The sequence below is a fragment of the Phalaenopsis equestris genome, unplaced genomic scaffold, assembly GCF_001263595.1.
Source record: "Phalaenopsis equestris unplaced genomic scaffold, ASM126359v1 Scaffold000572, whole genome shotgun sequence".
NCBI lineage: Eukaryota > Viridiplantae > Streptophyta > Magnoliopsida > Asparagales > Orchidaceae > Phalaenopsis > Phalaenopsis equestris.
The window spans coordinates 453,745-478,692 of record NW_018165012.1 but is presented as its reverse complement, the minus strand read 5'-3'; the positions used below and the strand labels follow the sequence as shown (position 1 = coordinate 478,692).

Here is a 24,948-nt window from a genome sequence, read left to right as displayed (position 1 = left end):
TCTCCCAAGGGTCCCTCTATCATTAAGCTTTTAACTTACTCTGACGCGAGCGTCTGGATGCCTGGACAGAACCAATCCAAGACTTGGGAGGCCGATAAACTCTCTCAAGTGGGAGTGCCACCTATTTTAAGAAGAGGGGCCCACTTCTAGTTATCCTAGGACCATTTATTTCTTTTTTTATTTTTGTGTCTAGGGTTAGTTTTTCGCTGTGTTTGCTTCAAAACAATCGTTGGCGTCTCCCTCTTCTTGTTTAGGGTTTTATACAAGAGTTCTGAGAAGTGCTCCGGTTGTATCTCATTCTAGAGATTGTCTTAGCCTTATAATACTTTCCTTCCCCTTGTTGCTCCACCTTGCTCCCGCCCCCAGTAAAAACCACCCAACTGTTGTTTTTCCTCATCCTGACTGCCAGCTAGCCTCAACCCAGCCATCCCCCTCCTTCCTCTTTGCTATCATCACCCAAAACCGACGCTTTGGCCTCTCTCCCATTACTGCTGACCCCCAAAAAATTTGCAAACATGTTGTTTTCCCTTTCCCCTTACTATTGTCACCTTCCAAACATCTAGCCAGCATCGCGAACACCCTCAATCCGACCCTAGTTCAAGGTTGCATTGTGTTTGTTGCAAACTGCTTTCAATTTTGTGTTGTTGTAATTTCCTATTTCAATTCAACAATAATATTTATTTTCTATTAGAATTTTGATTAAACTGGCATCATTTGGTATCAGAGCTAGTCTAACATTAGTCATATCCTAAGGTTACCAAACTTCAAACAGCAACCCCTTCCCTCTAGCTGATTTTTTAAATCAGCCAACATTTTTTTTTCCCCACTCCAAACCACTACCATAAACCCCATTTCACCTCCTAAACCTAAACCCTAACCATGTCATCGAGGAGACAAGTACTAAAAGCCCTTTAGAAACTTACGATGGAAAAGATGCGGTGAAAAATCTGCCAACTTCAGCAAAGACTCGATGAAATTGAGGAAGGGACTCATGAAGAAATCACTATCAATCAAGAAAAATCCGCCGACTTCAGCAAAGGCTCAATGAAATTGAGGAAGGGATTCATGGAGAAATCACTATCAATCAAGAAAGTGAGATTCTAAGAGGAAAGAGAGAGAAAATTAAACCCCTTTCATATGAATGATTCCAGAGAAGAGAATGATAGGCCGCGACGCTACTGGATTCAATATCAAAGGAGGCCGAGGAATGGAGTAACCATTGGAGGAAAGAGAGACCTTGGAGTGAATGTAGACTTACGGAATTTCGAGGTGATAATGAATCTAGACGACTTCATTGAATGGTTGCAAATTGTCAAGAGGATTTTTAAGTAAAAGTAGGTGACAGCCAATAGAAGAGTGAATCTTGCTGCTATAAAGCTTAAAAAGAGTGCCTCTTTTTGGTGGAAGAATTTAAAGATAGAGAAAGACGGAGAGAAGATCGAAACTATATCACTACCTAGGAGAAGATAAAGGAGATGTAGAGGAAGTATCTACCCCCACACTACCACTGGGACATGTTCTCGATGCTAGATTACTTGCATCAGGAGTTATTAGTGAATGAGTTCACAGCAGAGTTTGAGCAACTCATGCTGAAATATGAGTTGAGGGAGCCAAAGAACACCATAGCCAAATATTTGCGAGGCCTGAAGTTAGCTATCAGCCATGTCGTTTAACTGAAGCCTTACTAGTCATTGAGTGATGTTCAGACATTGGCCCTGAAGATGGAGAAGCAACATAAGCATATCATAACCCTGCCAATCTTCAGATAGTCACCCACAGTAGGAGCCAATATGAGAACACATGAAGAAGATATGAAAATTGTCCAAAAAAAAATATGATATAGCTAATCAAAGTGGGAAGAAGCCCGAGGGAAGTAGTACACCCGGCACAGTGCCCGCAAGGAAGTGTTGCAAATGTCATGGGTTTGGACAGATCACATCCAGTTGCCGTCCTATCAGAGTTCTCTTTCACTGAACAGTGAGTATTAAAATAAGTAGACAGAGGTATTGAAAATATAGAGGATAATTAAAATGTGCAAGAGTACCAGCTTCCAGCTAATAAGGGAGAGTTGTTTTTGGTTTGATGAGTCCTTCAAGCTAAGGCTACGAGAGAGCAGAAGTGGCTTCGCAGCAACATTTGTTATATTCGTTACACTGTAAAGGAAAAAGTGTGTAGTCTTATCATTGATGGGGGTTGAGTGAGAATATGGTGTCTACAAAGATGGTGGTCAAGTTGAGCTTCACTACTCAAAGACATTCTTAGCCATATTCCCTAACTTGATTGAAGAAATAGAACAGGTTGGCATTGGAAGGAGATGCCTCCTAAGGTTTTCTATTGTGGATCAGTTGCATGATCAAGTGTGGTGTAAAGTGTAATGTTGTACCCATGGAAGTCATATTCTGTTAGGGAGACTGGCGGTTTGATTACAAGATGTTGTGTGATAGATTCAAAAGCACTTGCTCATTCACCAAGTAAGGGAAGCGCATAGTTTTCCTACCCTCTATAGATTTTGAGGTTATAGATGCTCTTACTATGAGAGAGGCGCCAGAAGGAACAGTTTTGGTGATGTTAGAGGATGGTGAGACAAAGATGTCGATATCAGATACAGAGCAGCCCCGAAGGAGAAAATTTCAAGATATCCTGATCGATAGCTTATCGTTAGGGCTACCACCTTTAGGGGAGGTTATTTGTTCAGTGCCAAGTTTAGGTGATGCGTTTTTTTACCGAATTGTTTGGTAGGCAACAAAGGAGCGCATTGTATTTCATTTGGAGGGGTTTTAAAAATTAAAAAGTTTGGTAGGAAGAAAAATAAATACAATGCCTTTTGAATTCACACTAGTTCATTTTTTATGTATTTAGAATTAGCAGGATTTGGGTGAATTCTAAATACACTAAATTTGTGTAAAGTGACACCACTGCCACCAAGTGTTGCCACTACAATCGCCATTCAGCCACTTACCATAGCAGCCGACCAACCTCCCACAGTCGCCGTCGATGCCATCCGCTCGTTATCACCGCCGATCTTAATAAACTTATTTTATATTGAATCATTTTTCTTCTAACCAAACAACAAAATATAACATCCAATATTCATTTTACATAGAACCGAACAACTTTAAAGTATTCCAAATACAATACATTACTTTAAAATTGCATTTCTTTTTCAAAAAACCAAAAAAACCCCTACATGATATCATGTCCACCAACTTTGGTGATTTCACCCCCTTCTCCATTTATTTATCCAAGGCAACCCCTTCTTATTATCATATCGAGAGTTTGTTCTATCACTTACTGCCAGACTAGTGATACGCTCTCCTCAAGCCATTTATTGTATATATAGGGAGTTATTCTCAATTCATAAATGTTATCATTATTATGAACCGGTACCATAAATGTTATTATTAATGAGTCACCTCCTTATTTTCCTGCAATCACATTGAACCACCCTCTCCGCTTCCAAAAGCATATATACCTATCTCTCCACCATAATAGGTGTGTACATGATAACCTCATCCCCAACCACTATAACACTACCATCCACATCATCTGGTTGATTGAGCATCCATCTCCATGCTTCCATTCCTCTATAAAAAGGTAAATGACGAAATATTGATGGATTTGTATCAATAAATTTTATCATGCATGGCATCTGGTTACTCTTCATGGCATTAAACACATTGCATTTTAATGGATTTGCATCATTAAATTTTATCTTGATGGCTCTGTTGATGAATCAAAAGCACACTTAGACAGTCAAATTTTTACTCAAGCCTATAGGATCGAACTACTTTGACACATTCTCCCCAATTTTCAAGCTCAATTCAACTAGATGTTTTTGAGATCAATCAAAGCTAACCCTTAATATAAACGGATGAAACTACTTCCATTTTTATGACTATCTCATTAAACCAAAGTATATTTCTCAAAGAAAAACTAGATTATATAAGCTCAACAAGCCATTTATGATCAAAAGCAAGGCTCTTAAGCTTAATTTGATCAGCCTTGCAAAGTTTTTATTGAAGCTGGACTTCATATCAGCACAATAGGTAATTTCATGTCTATCAAACACATTTCAATAGCTATGTTGTTTAGGCAGTATATAGATGGCATTCTCCACACAAGAAGTCCTCCGAAAAAGGATTACTAAAATAAAATAATATGTATAAAAATATTTTCTAACCGAAAGTCCGAGTCATCCAAAATACCTTCGAGCAAATTAATTTGTCTCCTATCAAACGAATTCCTATCTCAAAAAGTAAATTTGGGAGATTTACATAAATACCACTCAATTCTTATGTATTTACATATATAACTCTCAAAATTTGATATTTACAATTATAACAAATTTTGTGTCATAAATCTATGCATGAAAAGGTGTATTTTATTTTTTAAAAGATAGTGATTGTGGTATATTTTATGTGATGTTAAAGATTTGAGCTGTAAGGATGTAAAAATGAATGTTTAGGTGTTAGAAATGTAAATACATAAGAATTATGTGGTATGTGTGTGAATGCCCCAAAAAATATATATGCTATCAACCTTTTTAAGGAAACCGATCTTTAAGGAGTCAACAAAAAAAGACTACTACAGTAAAATAATATCAATAAAACTATTTTCTTCTGAAAAATCCGAGTAGTCTAAAATATCTTCCAGAAAATTTGTCTTAATTTGTCCATGTTAAATAATGAATAAGTTCCAATGATTAGTATATGTTAGGTGAATTTGGTATATTTTTTCAATTTGAGCGCTGTTAAAACCCATAAGTTCTCATTCGCTAACTAATAGAGCAATCAACATTTTAGAATTCATATATATAGCCTATTTACAGTTACTGGGAAACAATACTCTATCCAAAGTCAGAAAACTGTTCATTAAATCCGACTGTTAGTCCTACGGAATCAGGGTTAATTACTAAGGTAACACCTGTTAGTGGACCGGTCGAGAGTCATCCAGCTGGCCCGCCTGGACGGTCCTTTCCGCGAGAAGAATCAGAGCGGCATTTTCCTGCAGCCGAAGGAAGCAAGGCGCAGGTGGGCTCCGTGAGGGGCTTAATCACATACTCAAGGAGGAGAATATAAAGGAGTTTCGAGGGAAAGTGGGGAAGGATTCTATTAAGGAGAGTAACTTAAGGTTTGTATTTTTCACAGATGCTATTGTTGGCTGCTGTGTTTTCTTCTTTCGGTGGTGTCCCTAGCGACATCTATGGTTGTGGGAGAGCTGATCTGCCACTTGAAAAGTAGATCATCATTGTATCTTGCTTATTTACATTTATTTTTCGCAAGAGCAGCCCTCATTTGAGTTTTTTCCATCTATTTATTGTCGTTTCGTCATTGTTGTTTGCTGATTTTTTGTTTCGGGGAATAACAGGTATCATGTCACTAGAACAACCATTTACATACCGGTCTACTTAGATTTAATAATTGTGATGAAAAGTTAAAGATCACTTTAGGAACTTTATTCAAACTCAAACACACCTTGATCATATGCAGCTCCATAATGTCCCCTACCAATTGATGACAACATCTGCAGGAAATAGTGGTTGCAATATGTACCTGGAATCTTTCCAACAAACAACGCATTCATACTAGCTGGATGAAAAACAACAAAGTAGGACAGAAGAGAAAAAAAAAGGATACGAGTGTAGGAAACCCAGTAAGAAAGTTCAATTTAGAAAAAATGATCACACAAGCACAGTAAAATCAGCCTTAAAAATTATAATTCAAAGGAAAAAAAGGCATATAGACAAACATTAAAAGACAGAAAATCTAGAGTTAGTAAAAATAAGGTCTAGAGAAGTAGGATGCAACCGTTCGAGGTCACATGATAATTTTCATCAATATTAAAAAATCAAAATTATAAAAACAAAATACAAGGAAAAACTCAAATTAACAGAGAAATATGCATTAAGATAAAAGCTCAGTAAATGCACAAGAAGATTAAAGAAAATCAGCAATCAACAGGATGTGATTTTGGTGTCATCAGACCTAATACAGCAGTTCCATGACATGGGTAACAACCCAACCCGAGACTTGCTCAGCTTGAAAAACAAGATCCACTTATTCTGGCTTGATCAACCAACTTAAACCGTTCCAAGAATCACAAAACCATGTCCAGCATCCATTTCTAGATCAGAAATGGATAGAAACAAAGCCTTATCCGAAAGCCCTTCGCTTCAGCTGTTTTATGATATACCTATGTTTATTATAAAGTGTTATAGCAAAGAAGATAAATAAGAAGCTGCCATCACCTTTAAAAACTTTCACTTCTTTATGTTGACCTAATTCAAAATTTCAATTCAAGTCCTTCGAACAGACAATGATCGTGAAGTTTTGAATTCTATTTTAGGTGAGTTCTTGGTGAGTAAAGACATCTTCCATCATAGCTCATGTACGGACACTCTTAAACAAAATGGAGTAGCCGAGAAAAAAAAATCGACACCTTCTCGAAGTAGCTCACTCAATTATGTTTCAATCTAATGTCTCAAAAAGATTTTGGAATGAGCCTATTATGTAGTCGGAGACTTAGTATCGATCATCGGAAATTGAGCCGACAAAGGAGATAAATAAACAAAGGTATAGCTATTGTTAAAAACTTTCACTCCATTTTGACCCAATTCAAAACTTCAATTCAAGTCCTTCAAACCGACGATGACCGTGAAATTTTTAATTTTATTATTGGTGAGTTATTGGTAAGTAAGAGCATCATCCATCATAGTTCATGTATGGATACACCTCAACAAAATAGAGCAGTCGAAAGAAAAATCCAACACCTTCTAGAACTAGCTCGCTCCATTATGTTTCAATCTAATGTACTGAAAATGTTCTAAAATGATGTCATGCATACCGCCACTCATCAATAGAATTCCCACAACAATTCATAACTTTAGCACTCTATTAGTCATCTTGATGTCATGTTTCCCTACTAATAAATTCATTGCCACTCATAAACCCAAAATTTTTTAGTGCATGGTCTTTGTTCAGAACACTACCCCTAATCATAGTAAGCTTGATCTCAGGTCAATAAAATGTGTCTACCTCGGATATTCTATCATTCAAAAGAGCTATCGGTGCATTGATCCTACAACAAATAAACTTTATGTGAGCGCGGACATCTCATTCTTTGAAAGTGTTCCATATTTCCCTATCACTGTCTCAAGTGAGTGGAAGCTTGATTTCCTGGACACTATTCTGTATCTGACCCCTGTGGATATTCCTCCAACCACTATATCAGAAGAGCACTATATCCCTCTGGATCTATCGCCTACCAAAATATCGTAACATCCTCCCATTCTCCATGCTTATACTTGGCGCACTCATGGCCCCACTTTGAAGCCTGCTACCACTTTATAAGACCTGAAATCTACTCTGAGTGAAATCCCCAGAATTGAAACCGCTCTGAATGAGGAGGTGAGTTCTCCTGTTGAGGTAAGTAATCAGGCAAGCTCCCTTTCCACAGGGTATCACTGATCTATAAGGCGTTTCCTACTGCCCTGACGAATCATCATCTCCCATCCACTATTGAAGCAGCATTAGTTGATCCTTCCTGGAAAGCTGCAGTAATAGATGAAATGAATGTCCTTCAGCAAAATATAAGGGATGTTGTGGATCTTCCCCCAAGTATAAAAGCAGTAGGGTGTCGCTGGATTTTAGCACCAAGTTTAACTCTGATGGATCTTTTGAAATCAATAAGTCACGATCAGTCAGCAAAGGCTACTCACAAACATACGTGATACCAGAACTAGTACGAAAAATATTGAAAAACATAAAAACAAATTTTAATTAGTATTAAAGTAGAATTAAAACATGACTCGAATGGAAATAACAACACAACACAAACGACATAAGCAAACACTCCTAAATGTATTATAATGGGTGGTAAAGATCGGCGAGGTGGGTCAGGATGGCTTGCAGGGGTGGTGACGGTTACAAAATGCTGGTGGTAGCGAGGGGAAGGTGTGAAACTGTAGGAACAACAAGTGAGAAAGGTGTGAGTGGTCGGCAGCGGTAGTGGGGTGTTGGGAAGAGCTTGAATGGAGTTAGGAAAGCGGGATAGCAGTAATAATTTGTAGGAAAAGGGAATAATTTGGTGTCAAGGTTACGGAGAGAGAGTTCGGCGGTTGAGGAGCGGAGAGGAGAGGGTTTGGGGATAGTAGAAGGGAATGATACAATCACCACATTGGAGAAAGATACAGATGGATCACCACCAACTCCTCGAATACAACCCACAAATGGAAAATGGACTCCACACAGGAGATTTGAAGACAACACAATCTGAACGGACTCCCTACATACCTAGGACAGCAATTTATAGACTCCCTCTAGACGAAGGAAGCTTCTACACAAAGGAAGAGAGTGAGAAGCCTAGAGAAATCTAGGAAGTACTCCTAATAACAGCAGATTCGTGATGCCCCGGGTCGGATTGCGCTAGATCCATCAACTATTCACGCGGAATCTCCTTGTCTCGCGAAACCTCATGAGAAATCGTGATCCCACTCATGTTTTTGCGCCGCTCCCACTTCTACGCCGCTAGGGGAGCTAGCCCCGCCTTCAAAGCGCTTGAATTGGGCGTTGTTTTAATGCCCGTAATCAGGCATGGTTAGCGCCTGTGTCAATACGGAATTGATTATGCGAGACATTTGCTTTGGTTGCTAAATTAAACATCATTTGGGTCCTACTTTCCTTTTGTTGTAAATTTAGATTTGTCTTTGCTCCAACTGAATGTCAAAATTGTTTTCCTAAATGGAGATCTCACATAAAAGGTGTACATGCGCATCCCTCTATAATTTGACTCCACTGTTCCCAGAGAACAAGTGTGTCCACTGCGGAAGTCTCTCTACGGACTGAGCAATCCCCAAGGGTCTGGTTCGGCAAGTTCACAAAGCTGGTAATAGGTCATGGTTTTTACAAGCCCAATCAGATCAAACTCTCTTCTTTGGGCATTCCTCCAGTGGCAAAATTGTGATCCTTATCACCTACGTCGACGATATTATGCTCACAAGTGATGATCTACCAGCATTGAAATCGCTGAAAGGTATTCTTACTACTTCATTTGAAATGAAAGACTTGAGGTCACTCTAGTACTTCTTAGGCATGGAAGTTGTTTGGTCATCTTGGGCATTTGTGTATCTCAGAGCAAATATATGCTAGATCTATTGACAGAGAATAACATTCTCCTTTGCAAACCAATGACAGTCCCAATGGATCCTAATGAGAAATTAATTGATATTCTCAAAGTGGTTCTGGTGAACAAGACTCACAATTACCTCGTTCATACTTCCCTGACATTTGCTACGCAGTAAGTATTGTGAGACAGTTCATGCATGATCCCTATGAGCACTATTTACGAGTTATCCACAGGATCCTTCATTGCTTAAAAGGTACATTAAGCTAAAGTTTATTTTTCTCGCGTCACACCTCTCATACTATAGTTGTTTATATAGATGTTCATCGGGTCAAATTTGTCCATGATCGGCGATTGGCTAGAAGTGAATGGTAAAAAATTGGCAAGCCGCCCTATAATTTGGCAATCTTCTTACCTTGATCCCCAAGAGTTAATAAGACTAACAGCACAACAACTTCATGTATAAAAAATAATAATAATAAGTGTCATTACCAAATTTTATAGGCCAACGACATAACTATCCTAACCGGACAACGAGAAAATATCTTAAGCCTAAGGATCTCATGTACTCTTCGAGATGCATCTTCCCCGAAGATAGATTCAATTACCGTAATATTCTAATCAAAGAAATTCTCATCATAAAAATGTCCACAATGCTAAGATAAATATTGGTATGCTCTTTTCCTAATGAAGAGGGTATTCCAAGCAAATCATAATCAGAAAGAACTTATTCAAATCTAGCTTCTTACAAAAAAACTGAAAAATAAAAATGTAAAACCAAAAAGTCAAAACAATCACAAGCCTCCCGGCACCCACTGCTCAAACTAGCCACTTATCCATTCTACAAGCTAATTTGGCAAGAACTATAAATTTAAATTTAACCAATCATCACAAAGAGACAATTTCATATCAACTGTGTCCATATGATCACACAAAAAAATCAAATAAATGTAAGAGTATACCACATGCTTGTCAAGCTTAATTGTGATGACATCAATATATTATGATCATGATCAAAGCCCAAATATTCCCCAAAAGCAATGTTTATTAATCTTCAGCTATAAAATGCACTTAATAGGGCATGAAGCTTTTGTTTTAGACTATGGCAACTTAAAATTGGACTCTTACGCGAGCTTTATTTGAGTTTTGGAGGTCCTCTGGATAAAGCTACCTATACTTGCTGACAAGAATTCTTTAATTTAATTAGGTCAACTACCTCCATGATCAAAATAAACTAAGATTTATAACAAATTGAGAAGACAAAAACATAAGCCATTGATCGAGTTTATCATCACCATCCACTTTGAAATAAAAGCAGTATATTCTTCTACTAAATCAAATTGTTCCTACCAAACATAGTTTCACATAGCCTACAGACTCACCTTAATTGAAAGTGCGCCACTCGTAATAAAGAAGGGTAATTAAACACTTGAAATTGCACATAAGGTAAACCTCAAAATTAGATTTTCAAGTCCTCGTTAGCGTCTAACATCTCTAATAAGTATCTTATTCAAAAATCCAATTTATCAACTAAGAAATTAACCAAGAACCAACTATAATATAAAAAGGCTGAAAGAGAACTCTTGGAGCCACAATCCAATATAAATATATTTTTCTTGAGAGAGAGTCAAGTCCCAACATAGATTATGCCCTAGAAATGTGCATTCAAAGTTTATTCAGTTTATGCAAAGTAGTTGAAGAGAGAAAAAAAAACCTAGCTGGGCTTGGTAGGAGGCGACATGTTTAATCTTGGAGAAGTGCAGCAAGTAAGGCATGGGCAGGAGGTTCCATGTCAAACATGACGGTATGCCAACCTAGCTGGTTTAGAGATACATATCCCATAATCATAAGAGGAGGGGATAAACAAACAAAGATGAACAAAAAATCTATCAAACAATGGAATCGTTGTTCAAATGAACGTAAGGCAGTGAGAACTAATGGCATCTCACTCTAATGATCACATTTTTGAAGCAAGGGAATTTGTAGTAGACCCCCTAAACAATGGTGAATGACGTTAAGTAGTGAATCCAACTCTTTAACTTTTTGCATCCATTGTACATTATTCCATGCATTCAGATAAATAACAGGTTCTAAAATTTGACTCATTTAAATTAACCAATTTGTGACCTTCCAAACTTGTACAAACTATCAAAAATTACAACAACATATTATTCGAGAGGATTGCAGGAAAATTGCAAATATAAATTTATTGCTAAATATCGCATCATACTGTCAATATTGGTTAGGGGGAAGAGTGGTATATTAGAAAAACTCAAAATGTGTGGATAAAAACCGTTACCAATGCCAAATGTGCATATTCTTGGGGTTATGGGTCCTCTATTTTCTATTTGAGCTTTAAAAGCATGACAAATAGCGCGTTCGTTCTCCACAGCACCATCAGTGACAAGAAAAATATATGGGACTGAGTCCTCTCTTGTATTAGATAATAAAGCCAGAGCCTGGAAACAAACAAAACTGTTATGATAGATATGACATGTTAAATATACTGGATTTACTGGATTTAGCAGAATTTATCCAAAAAAAAAAAAGCAAAAAACAAAACATAACAAAACCACATGAACCAGATGGTAATTCAGTAAAGAAAGAATGGCGCATACCTCATTAAGTGGCTGCATTATATTTGTCCCACCATGAGCGACAAAATTTTTACTTGTCCAATGTTTAGCACCTTCTAATTTATGATCAATTGCTGGTTCCATATATGATGAGAAAGTGAAAGTTCCTTCATTGAAAGCTATTATGTTAAAATAATCTGCGGGAGAAAGATCTGAGAGGACCAAAAACAGTGCATTCTTAACATTTTCAAGAGTCTTCCCTTCCATGCTTCCACTTATATCGACAAGGAAAACCACTTCCTTTCTGAAGACCTTTTGCAGAAAGTGAGATAATGAGCAACTAGTTGCTAATTACAAACTAAAATATTATTTTAATAACTTAATTAACATAATTGCAATCTTAAATGAGGTAAAAAAATTTGCTAAGTGCGTGCTGATTACTGACAAATACATGCAGCATTGAACGAAATAATTAAAACAAAATAGTGCCAATTGATCCATCAAAATAAGAACAATGCACTTCAAGTTAAATTTCCCCAAATCTTTTAGTGAAGAGAAATAAAGCTGATATCAGAGTTATCCCAAATAATGATAGGAAAATCAAATATTATTGATGAATTCAAAATTAGAGAAACACACGCAAATACGGAAGTAGAAATAGCAAACATAGGAGACCCAAATACGACTAGGAATGTAACCCAAGAAGTGGTGGTCTGCTATGCTGTATGGAGGGGCATTAGGTGGCTTCGGTTGCATGGTGGGATGGTGGAAGTGAACTACAGTGGGATTGCAACAAGAGGAGGGGAGGCTTGCAGTCGGGGGAGGTAAGAAGGTTGATGGTTGGTCTGTTGTGGGATGGCAGCCGGCTAGGATGGCTGGAGGGAAAGGGTGGGTTGGTAGTTGGAATAGTCGGGACGGCTGGTCGTGGGATGGGGACGAGGAAGGCTAGAGATTGGCGGAAGAAGCTTTGGGAGCAGTGGTCAGGTTGAAGGATGAGCGGCTAAATGCAGGAGCAGAAGGAATTGCAGGAAAAACGGTCCATATGGGTTGTCCGGCAATTGTAGCAGAGAGAACGTACATTAACAACAGAGGGAAAATCGCAGAGGGACGAAAGTCGAAGATAGTCACCGCCTCAAAAACGAGATACAATTGGAACACCACTAGCCCTTGAATACAGCCCTAGAAAGGGGAACTCGGAGATGCTGATGGCTGTCCCAACAAAAAAACACACCAAAATTAAACCTAAAATATCAAAAAAGACAAATATATGTAGTGATAGGATAACTAAGAGTGGCCCAAGAGGGCATTCCGACTCAACAACAATGAATAACTCGGATTGGTTTGATCCAGGCACAAAAGCAAGATGCGCTTTCTATCGTGGGAATTACAGCGCGGTGCGCTCCTCATCAGTCTCCCGAGATTTGAGGAGCTTCAACCACATCCGTCGAAACTTCTATCACCTCATAATACAAAGTCAACTAGCCAAGTTGAAGTTGACAGAGCTACTGTAACTTTCTGAAGGGTTTTCAACTGCGTCGATATGATCACCTGGGTTTCACAATTTCTTACAGTGTCCCAAAACACTTGAGAAAATTTCCCCATTTGTAAGTAGTCATCCATATCAACCCAACTATCTAAGAATATAACACTAAATTGAATTGGAACTTCGTGCCACATATACATTATAGGGTCTTCTAAAGGTAGCCCAAGATTGGCCCATCGCTACCCGACATGAGAACAAACTAAACTTCCCCTAACAATGACGGCTCTAGCGACAAGCTGCCAGTCCGAGTGCCCTGAAACTCTCTCTTTAGTTTTTGCCCTATGTCAGATATCGGCCCTTCGGTCTCGCTACCCACTATCATCACCAAGACTAGTCTCACTGTCGCATATTTGTTGGCAAGGTACCGGTAACTTCAGACTCCGCAAAAGGTAGGAGGATTTTGTGCTTCTCATCCTTTTTGAAAGAGTAGGCGTTCATGAATCCATCATATTTTAGTTATGTGGTCAAACTATCATGGTCTCCCCAACATAATATGATAGAAATCCATGGGCACCACGTTGCATCACTCCTAATTCTACAACTTGGTTCTCAATAGAAAACTCCACGAGACACCTCTTGTCAATGCTAAAAATGTTTTCCTTCTTCAACTACGTTAGAGAATACGGCTAAGAATGTCTCTGAGTCGTAAGACTCACCTTATTCTTGAAAATATGCATTTGCATTACTAAATCAAAAAGAAACAAAAACTATGCATGTATCTATGTGATACAAATATGTGATATATCCTCTACAACAATGGAAGAGAGCTCACTATTTTCATTTGCATTCATCAAAATCAAATGGCCATCAAGGGCAAGCTTAGCACAAAAATGAGCCCTATTATATTCCTGGAGCGTGTAAAAATACAAAACTTGTCTAAAGTTAAAAAGAAAAGCTAAACCTGACGCTTCATGAGGCCAAATTCTCCATGCCTCACTTCGCATATTGGACTTCAAAAATTTCATGATATTGTTTTGTCACCTTCAAGGATGACTCATACATCCATGGCTCGCAAAGAGTACGAAATAGTGAGCCAGTCATGAGTTCCACTTGCCCACTATCCCAAAGTTGGAGTTGATGTCCTATAGCACCAAGCCCAATACGATTCTCGTCGCGAATAATAAGACCCAACTTATCCATCATTTGTAGGGATGCCACATTCTTAATGTTAGGTCCATCAATGATAAGTTTGCGTGCATTTCTCTTCCGAGTGAACCAGGTGTAAAATAGGCTATGGCAAAACCACTTTTACTCCCTCGTGGCCTTAGTTTGATGGAACCGTCGAACCATAAGCATCTCACTCTCATCCGGTGAAAGTTGGTACTCCTCACCTTGATCTTCAGTCACTTCCTCATTGCTCGCTTCCTCCACTGCACCATGCTCGATGAAGGATACAACGCTGCCCTTCGTGAAATTGGAAGTGATGTGCCGATAACCATAGTATCTGAAGCATTTTCTAGAGGGGACTGTATTAGAGATGTTGCTCTTCTCAAGCTTTTTCTCACTCTAGACAGCTCGATCACTCTCCTAACCAATCTTCTCAACTCCCTTACAAGTGTTCCTAATGATTTATTCAATTGTGGGTGGTTTTCTGAATGATGATGGGTGCCTGTTATGTTTTTGTGGTCTTTCCACCTTCAGTGGCAAGGTCTGAACATCACCCAAAGTCAATTAAGATTGTAGTTGAACCACATTGGCGATGTAGGGTTTTAGGCCTCCCACGTGCTTAGCTATCGTGTACTCTGACTTTGTCAGCTCACATTTCAGCTTAAACTGCATAAATTTTGTTGTGTACTCGTTCATTGATAATGCCCTCTATTGCAGGTGGTAAAGCTTCAAGAAAATATTATTGCGATAGCGTTGTGGTGGGTATTATTGTCGCATTGTCTTTTTTCATTTTCTCCCCAGCAATGATCTTGTCCTGTCCTTCTCCCTGTCTCTTCCTCTTCAAATTCTCTCACCACAACGAGGCTTTTTTCTTCATCTTGATGGCAGTGAGTTCCACTTTTATGTTAGCTAGCACCTTGTATTCAAAGATTATCTCAAAGGTCTGCACCCACTCAATGAAGTCATCCAAATTTATTCTCTCAAAATTTGGCATATCCACTCTTGGCTTGAGCTTGATCTTAATTAATTTTATCGAGTTTGAACTTGAACTCGAGTTTAAATCTACGAGTTTGAGCCAGCTTACGAGCCAGCTAGTTTATTATAAAAGAAGAAAAGTAATATTAATTTAAGGTAGTGTTATAATAAAATGATTAATAGAATGAGCAATTAGAAGAAAAATAATAAGAAATCACTAAATAAAAAATACAAAATATTTTTTTTTCCATATTTTTTATGTTTCAATAATAAAATGTTCAAATTTTATAAAAAGTATATTTTATATTAATCTCTTTTCAAATGAGTCAGCTTACGAGCTAAATCGCGGCTAGCTTGAGCTCAACTTGTTAGCTTATCAAGCTCATTTCGTGAGTCATTTATCAAGTCGAGCTCAAGCCAGCTCACAAGTCAGCTTGACTCACTTATAACCCTACTTCTAAGTCTTTGTATCCTCCAACAGGCACTTCCTCTCTTGGTCTCTGTTGATATTGAATCCCAAAGTGTCGTGGTCAACCCTCCTCTTTATTGAAATCATCTCTATGGAAAGGATTCAGATGTTCTTGCTCTCCTCCTCAGATCTCGCTATCATAGTCGACGGTGACCTCTACATGGGTCATTTCCTTAATTTCATTGATTTGTTGTATCACTCGATGGAGTTACCGCTATATATCTTCCATGGTAAACTCCTAATCAACGCCCAACACTTGTCTTCTCGGTAGCATGATTAGGATTTGGGTTTAGGTAGATGGAATAAGATGTATGGGTGTAATGTCAGGTCGGAAATGGGAGTAGGTAACTCTAAGATTAGACTAACTCTGATAGCAAATGATCTCAGAGCTATCCCATACATAGCAAGGAAAACCAAATATTATTGTTGGATTCAAAATTAAGGAAATATGACACACATACAAAAGTAGAAACAGTAAACAGACGCAACCCAAATACAACTAGAGATGAAACCCAAGAGTTGGTGTTCTGCTATACATGATGTAGGGGCATTAGGTGGCTTCGGATGGATGGCGAGACGATGGAAGTCGACTATGGTGGGATGGCAGTAAGAGGAGGGGAGGCCTGCGATCGTGGAAGGTAAGAAAGTTGAAGGTTGGGTTGTTATGGGATAGTAGCTGCCTCAAATCGCTAGATGGATAGGGCAGGTTGGTGGCTTGGATGTTAGGGACGGCTGGTGATGGGATGGGGAAGATGAAGGCCAGGGATCGGTAGAAAAAGCTCCAAGCGGCGGCGATCCAGTAAAAGGATGAGCAGTTGGATGTGGGAGCAGAACGAACTGCAGGAAACAAAAAGCATATTGGTTGTCTAGCTACTGCGGCAGGGAGGAAGTACAACGGCAGTGGAGGGAAGATTGTGAAGGGAGGGAGAGTTGAAGATATTCGCCACCTCGAAACAAGATACAGTTGAAGCGTCACCCTTAGATACTGCCCTAGAAGTGAAAACTTGGAGACGTCGACAGTTTTCCAGATAAAAACACACTAAAACTAAATCTAAAACATCATAAACGCAAATATATAGCAATAGAATAACTAAGAGTGGCCTAAGAAGACCGACCAACTCCACAACAATGAAAAAACATGGATTAGTTTGGTCCTGGAACAAAAGCAAGATGTAGTTTCTGTCGCGGGAATTCCGCATGATACGCCACGAGTAAGAAGCACATGGAATTTACAAAGTAGAAAGAAAAATATATCACAGGTTTATAGCAATTGTTCAAAAAGCATGCCATCATAAAAACCTACAAAAGTTTTGTAGTGAGTACGTCAAAGATAATTTGGTTGGGATAAAGCTAATGAAGATAGTGATGATGGACATTAAATGATCAAAACAATAATGCTAAAGGTTCAGCCATATTGTTTGAAATATTTTTAGTAAAGAATCAAAGCATCCAACATTTTGACGATATAGAAAATTTAATGCTCAAAAATAATTAGAATGCTGCTTTTTAATTTGTGAAACTAGTGATTTATGACTAAATATCACTCTAATATCTCTAGGCATTAGATCATGTTAGTATGAAAGTTAAAAAATAGATATACAAACAAAGAAGACTAGGAAAGGGGAATAGAAGATACCTTTCTTTTCTGATGATTAACTGGATATAGGTAAAGGCAGAACATATTTATCTGATCAGAACCGTGAACTGATGGTGCTAGAAGTATACCTCCATAAAAGTCCCTTGAGATGACCTGCACAGATTTGACATCCTTCTTTTAAAAAAAATTGCTGAAAATAAGAAATTCGAAAGTATTATGTTTTGGAAGAAAAAAATGTCCTGGAGATCAGAAAAGATTTTTCCCCCTCTTTGAGTGATAATGCAGGCATTCTCGTCAAATTTACATTAAAAACAATACATCTTTCCATCATAAAATTATTTTTCTGACAAGCAGGGATCAAATTGATGGCAAAACTTCAACCGCATATAAATGTTTGTCTGGTTATGCTACATTTTATAAGTAAGAAAAGTCCAATTTGATGTTCAATCTTGCACTTATAATGGTGGATCTACTGAATTAATGCTAAAGAAGACTGGAGTCATACACTATATGAGAAGTAAAAATCTTTAGTTGACCAGTTCTCGACATCCGCCTCATACAGGACTGATAACTTCCCAACTTGCCGACACTTTTCCTGGAGAGATAATGATAAGTCATAAGTATCAGATCATTCAAATCCTCGCATGATACAAAAAGACAATAACAAATGTCTAGAAATGGAACTCAAACACTGTTTCAGAATATTCACCTTTAAAGCATGGCTTGCTTTCTTGACTATAACTTCATTTTCGTTACAAGTATTCACATTTAGCAGTATTTTTTCTCGCTTTGCAATTATTTTTGCAAGCGGGGTTACAAACTCTGGAAAATTGAAAGGTATGCTAATTGAGAAATCACCATCTTTGAACAATAATTTCTGAGACCAACGAACACTAAGAGATATATCACATCCACCATCCACCTTAAGAAGACAAAGAGGTTGAGTTAGATCAGAATGAACCTGGGATCTTAGGAAGCAGGTGATCGGAAAAGGAAGACCCGTAAACAACTTGCCTGGGGGATTGTTAAGGAAAAAAGGAAAGAATTCAAATATCCCCCATTTTCATTCTTTGGGAATTTCTCCATGCTCTGGTCACTGTCTCTCTCAATCAACTTGGTAGAGTAAGATCTCTTGGCAACATTTACCTCAACACCTAGAATTGAACCCTGTTAGCAAACCATGATAGCTTGAGAAAACCAGTAAGCTTCCAAATGTAAGCAAATAATGAATCAGATGAGAGAAAGAAGGGATGCTTAACTAATGCGCCAAACAAATTGAGCCATAACTATTATCAGCTAACAGATATTGAAAACTTATTGAACGAATAATTGGTTTGACAACAACCTATAATCCATGATTAATTGAAGATATTGCATTCGTTTTACAATGCACCATTAACAACAAAGTGCATAAAGAGAAGCTTCGTTTATAAAAACTTGTCTGAGGTTCCAATTACACACCATAAAAATCTTTTTTAACAATGTTCGCGTAAGGCTTGAATTAAAAATGTGAAAAAAATCATTTAACGTTACAGAAGCTTCAAGAGGAGAATCCGCACAAATCACACGCGCTTCCATGAAATAACTTGCTCAACTGTGATAGCCCTCATCATACAAGTAACAGCATCCCATCATCCATTCCAACAAATTAGAAATAAACTCTGCAATGCCTCTAGTCCCAAAGCTTCAAGGAATTACCTGCTCTCCCATTGGAAGCACGAGCCGGCAGTCACATTTCCGGCTACCCATCACGCAGTGAACCCGCCACCGCCCCTGAATGGATACAAAAGCCATTTCCAGATAGCTATCCACTTCCATCGCAATCTCCTTCATCTGGAGTGGGATCAACGCCGGCGGATGACACCGGCCATAAACGTGCGGCTGGTAGCTCGGAAAGTCCGGGTTGTCGACGATCGCGGGATCGCTAATCACCGCATAGATCATCGGCGCTGAAGGAAGCAAAGAAGCCGGTGAACTCTCCATCCCAACCGGCAACCTCGGTGGCGTCGTCGTGTGCCGCTCCTTGCCGGTATACACCCGCTTTGCCAGCCTGAGTCCATCCTCAACGGATTTCGCGAACTCCTCTTCCATGTCTCTGATAGAAGTGTAGGTATCCGATTTGCCGGGTGGTCGCCGGAAAGAATAAGTAAGGGGAGGACTCGAGAACGAAATATGCAACCAAATCGGAGAGGTAGAGACCAGAAGAAGAAATGCAAGGAATCCGCAACCGACAGCCACACGCGACGGTGTGATGCTCTTTTTCGAATGTCTCTGTTGTCGGTATGCCGCATGGCACGGAAGAATTGGTTGTTGCTGGATAACAGCTATCAGTTGTAATTTGGGTTTTGTGATTATGTAAAAAAAATTACATTTTTGAATGTGATTCGTTTTATTTGGTTAATTTAATTTAATTTTTTAAATATTAGTTTTGTTGTGGATTATACATTTTTTTTCATTAATAGTTGATATTTAAATTTTAAAATGAACCAAAATATAGATTGAATTATATATATATTTTTTTTTTCAAATATTAGTGTCTTTTTTGGGATCAATTTTTTTTAATATATTTTTATTTTAATTTATAAAATAATCAATTTATTGTAAAAGTACTCAAAATAATTTCAGATTTTTATTTTTTTAAAATTAATTATCACCATCAAATATGTTTGATTTTAAATTATAATATAAACAATATATAATAAATAAAATAAAATTAAATAAAATCTCAAACTAGTCTTAAATCATTTAAAATCATGTGAATAAACTACTGCTTAAACTAACGATATTTTTTATTGTTAAAATTGGTTATATTATGGTTCCTTTAAAACTCAACCATGCTCATCCTATCTAAACTCATATTTGGTTTTCTTGGTTTAAAGCAGTTTGGTCAATTAGATTTTTTAGAATTCCATTACGATGACAAATTGGTTTAGCTAATTTGAAAACCAACTCAAACACCGATAGGGGCGGACTCAGGTAGGGCCCAAGGGGGAATTACCCACCCTTAAATTCATATTTCTACTTATAGAGAAGTGAAATTTGATTTTTTTCTGCTCCTGAAATATTAATTTTGTCAATAGTGAAATATCGCTTTTCTATTTGTTACCTTAGCCCCTCTCAAGTTAGGTCCAGGGGAGTGGTTTGCCCCCTCTAAAAAAAAAATGGTTCTGCCCCTGACCACCTAATTGCAATGAAAAATAGATAGTATATTCTTGTGTTATAGTATTTTTATATAAAAGATTTTTATACATATCACTAAGTGGTATAACATAAGCCAAATGCATGAAAATTCTAAATTTTTTGTATTTGGTTCGGTGAAAACAGTATGTAGTGTAAAACTTACTTGAAATTTGAATTTATCATGTAGTTTAAAATTTGTGTTCTCCAAATTTATTAGATTTTGATGATTTTCAAATACACTACAAATTACGTTTTATTGTTTTTCCATCGTCATCCACCAAACTATTGTTGTTATCATCTATCACTGCTTTGTCAACCGCTAATGCCCCCTGTCGCTTGCCATCGCCCTTCGCAGGTACTGCCATCAACTGCCCTCCTAAGAAGCACGAATACGGGGACATGGGCACTACATGATATAATATGACCACACAGCATGATCGAAAAAAAAATATGACACAATGTGTCATGGACATTTTTTTATATTTAATAAACTATTAAAATAAATATATATTTTTTAATAACTTTTTCCTAAAGGCATCACAAAATAACAAATGCAATAATTAAAAAATTCCATAATAAAAAATAGTTTTTTGTCGATATCAACATTACATTCAATATATCAAATAATTACCCAAATAAATAATATCAATGTCATTCCTAATAAAATGAAGCAAAATGTCAAAATATAATAATATAATTATCACTAATTAGAGTTCATGCATTCAACACTGGTCTTAACTTCAATGACACATTCATCTTTACAGACAAAAAATATGTTTCTAAGCATGACTCATCAAGAGAAAGATTAACAAGTTCAAGATTAACAAGTCCATAACATTGTAGCTAACGCATTTCAACCAATATCCCTTAATTTTGTGTCCCCCTAAAAATATTATGGGCTTCTCCTGTATAGAAGACATATATTTGTATAAACGAATATCAAATCTTCACCTTGTTATGGAGTGATTTTGTTCCTTTTAAGTGAATTGATAAAATAATATACACTCAAGTTGCTTTTCATAACAAGAGTATGAGCAAATTGAGCAAACAATTTGAAAACTAAATTTTACAGTTACGTGAAACTTGATCCATAAATCAGCCACCGTGCTTTTTTCATAAATAATAACCTTAGAAGCTACAGAGTCATGATCAGTGAAATTACCACTGATTCAAAAAAAATTAGCATAGTCTAAACGAAAAATTAATTTCCCTTCAATATTTGATGAAATCTTCTTTACTCATTTATTTCTCTCAATTAATATCTTCATATCCTTATGTGGAGCAGACTGATTTGGAGCTTAACTTAGTTGAAAGTGAAACATAAATTATCAAATTATTTAAAATTGTTAAATTATTTATATTAGAAAATTCATTTAAATTTTAAATTTTTTTTTTATTTAATTGAAAGGTGTTTAAAACTTTTTAGGGTCAGTGACGTCTCTAAAGACATCTCTAGAAATTTGGAGTTAAGCTGATTTTATTTGAGTTAATTTTACCAATTAATTTTCCTTGATTAAATTTATTAAAATGTTTCAATTAGTTCAATTTTATCCAATAAAATTTTAAGCTTTAATTGCCTCTTTAATTCTCCCTTCTTGATTTAATTCATGAATAGTTATTTTTTATTTTTATATTTATATTTTATTCTATATGATAATAAAAGATTTTAGTCCTTTTTTCCCCAATTCTCTTTATTTTTTCCACTATTTATACAATTAGTGACCAACTAAACCATGCTTTATATGTGTTGTGGTTTAATTCATCGTCTAGATCCATTGAGGGGCTCCTAAACATTGAGATTGAATGGTATTAACATTGCCCATTGTCAGCTATTTTTTTATTTTAATATAAAATTTTAAAATTTAAATTTAATACAATATGTAATGTAATTTTAATTTTGTGAAAATAGTTTTTTTTTGTTTTTTAAAAATGGTGAAACCGGATAAACCTCATAAATCTAATAGTTTAAATAGCTGAGCACAATATCATTAGTGATATATCATCTCGAATGATGAACGTATCACTTATTGGTAAGCTTAACTATATAAACTTAAAAGTTTATGACTCTATTTTGGTTTGCAAAATTTATGGCCAACAAATTCTCCTATCTAATACACAGATTATACATTGTTTAGATTAATATGGGTTCTTAATTCCCTATAGCGGCAATCTCCTATAGTTAATTACATTCAAAATGACGGGGGTCATTTGAGAAAACTCTCAATAATGATCACGGGTTTCGTCTTCAAGAATTCAACGTCTAAGTTTCCACAATTGTTAAAGGAAAAGTCGAGTGTGATAGGTTCAAATAAAAACACTTATTTTCATGATTGAAAGGAGCAAAAGTAGGAAATGTCGAATATACTGAAGAAGATTCAGTGATATCTCAAACTAACCTATGATTTGGCTTTACATCGATTTCCTATGATTTGGCTTTACATCTTTGAAAAGGAAATTATATGATATTTCAGTCCTGCAAGTTATTTAGATATTTGGGGCTTATATCTACATTTCATATATAAATGGCCCGAGGAAATATGAGGATTTATGTCGTACCAAACGATGACATCGGAATCCTAAAAAGTTTAGGACTTATATCATACGATATATAATCGTAAGAAATCCTAAAAGATAATGTGAGGATTTACGTCGTACTAGACGAACAACCTCGACGTCTATGGTTGTATATTATTTAAGTCTATCGAAGCTCGGTTGAAGTTACTTATTTCATCTTCTGTTGTCACTACGACCGTCATCCGAAGATGAATTGTCATTTGTCCGCGTCGTCGTCTCGTTCCGAGAAAATGGATAAAGAAAAGAGAAAATCATGCCGAAAAGAGAAATGAACAATTGTGTAATAAAGTACTGTAACATAAAAAATATGAAGGAAAACTACGAAAGTAAAGCAATATAAATAAAAGAAATACTATGCATTAAAGAAAAGAATATATAGTAAAGAAACAAGACTTAAACAACTAAGTGTACCTGAATAATTATGGCAATGCTACAAAAATATATTAAAATTACATGTTATAAAAGGGTTAGATAAACATTTACATATTATAAAAGAAAAGGTTAAATGATAAGCATATGAAAATTTAAAGTGGGATATCAGCTTTTAATTTAGGGATAGGCTCAGACTAGACTTCTTTCCATTTCCTCGATCCCCCAGGCTACTGATATATCAAAGTCAACTTATCAATATCAACTAGAGGTCACCAACGAATCACCCCTATAAGACCCTGTCATTTAATGGATGTGCGAATCTAAATAGTATATGGATTTATCTTGTTAAAGGTATAATGTACCCATGTGAGAAAGTATCTGAACTTATCGAGGTGTGGTGCACCTATACGTGGTGTTAGGATAAGTAATGCATAGTATCTAAATTTATCAGGGCGTGGTATGTAGTAACTAGACTTTCAAAAGAAGTGTAATACCTATTCTTATAGTATCTATCAGGTAGTGTATAGTGTGAAATATGTGATGTGTTAGTAACAAATGCAAAATCTTTTGTGTAGGGTGTAATGTGTAGTGTCTATTGTGTATCAGGGTATTTGTTGTGTATTATCTAAACTTATCAATTAAAGGTATGTGGTGTATCTATGTATAGTGTATGAAATGTATTATATGATATGAGGAATGTCTATGTGAGTACTATCAAATGTATATATATATTAATCAGTGTATAGTGTCTATGGTGTGGTATTTATCACTTATTAAATGTGGTACCTATCATTTTGTGGATGTGATATCTGCTCCATTTTTGCAAGTGTAGTATTTGTGTAATGGATTATTGTGTATCTGTTCTTTCTAACAACTAATTCTCAAGCATTTTGAAAAAGGCTAGAGCTTAAGGGGTGAAAGGACATCTCGCTAATTGAATATCGATTTTTATATTTTCAGCTATAAGAAAAGCTGATCAATGGTTCTTTGCATCATTGCATGTTGCCCGGCACCTCGAGCTTATAGGCCACCTTAATGTTTCATGTGCTTATCTAATAATTTCCTCTCTGAATGTTTTGTATAATGAAACTAAAAGGGACGAATTTCTAAAAGGTTCGTGTATATAATTGTTTCATGTCACATTTCAGAAATCATATATCCCACTATATCATAACTTCTCAATTCCAGGTGCACTAGAAAATGTCTTGAGGATAATTCCAAGTGATTCAATTTAGAAATTCACATTGCCGGTCAAGAGAGCATCAAAGCAAGATACTTCCAGCCACATTTTTATGGATTATGGACCGCAAATGATAAAGATTACTTAATGATCTTGGCATTTGAAATTCAAATATCAAAGCAAGATGCTTGCACGCCTACCACCCTACTCCCATGTGTTTGCACAACTGTTGACCTCACTTTTGGTTGAGGTCTA

At 36.6% G+C, this 24,948-nt stretch overlaps 1 protein-coding gene across 1 annotated transcript in view; it reads right to left on the bottom strand.

Annotated features, from left to right (window-relative positions):
- Positions 1-19,694, bottom strand: part of LOC110029423 — a 56,631-nt gene extending 36,937 nt beyond the window's left edge. The window contains exons 1-8 of the mRNA XM_020731707.1: positions 19,086-19,694; positions 18,402-18,554; positions 18,097-18,309; positions 17,893-17,982; positions 17,427-17,540; positions 11,739-12,008; positions 11,420-11,579; positions 5,475-5,552 (exon numbers count right to left, since the gene is read on the bottom strand). Coding sequence (XP_020587366.1) covers positions 5,475-5,552; positions 11,420-11,579; positions 11,739-12,008; positions 17,427-17,540; positions 17,893-17,982; positions 18,097-18,309; positions 18,402-18,554; positions 19,086-19,478 — 1,471 coding nt within the window. The 5' untranslated portion in view covers positions 19,479-19,694. The remainder of the gene's footprint in view (positions 1-5,474; positions 5,553-11,419; positions 11,580-11,738; positions 12,009-17,426; positions 17,541-17,892; positions 17,983-18,096; positions 18,310-18,401; positions 18,555-19,085) is intronic.
- Between the last annotated feature and the right edge of the window lie 5,254 nt (positions 19,695-24,948).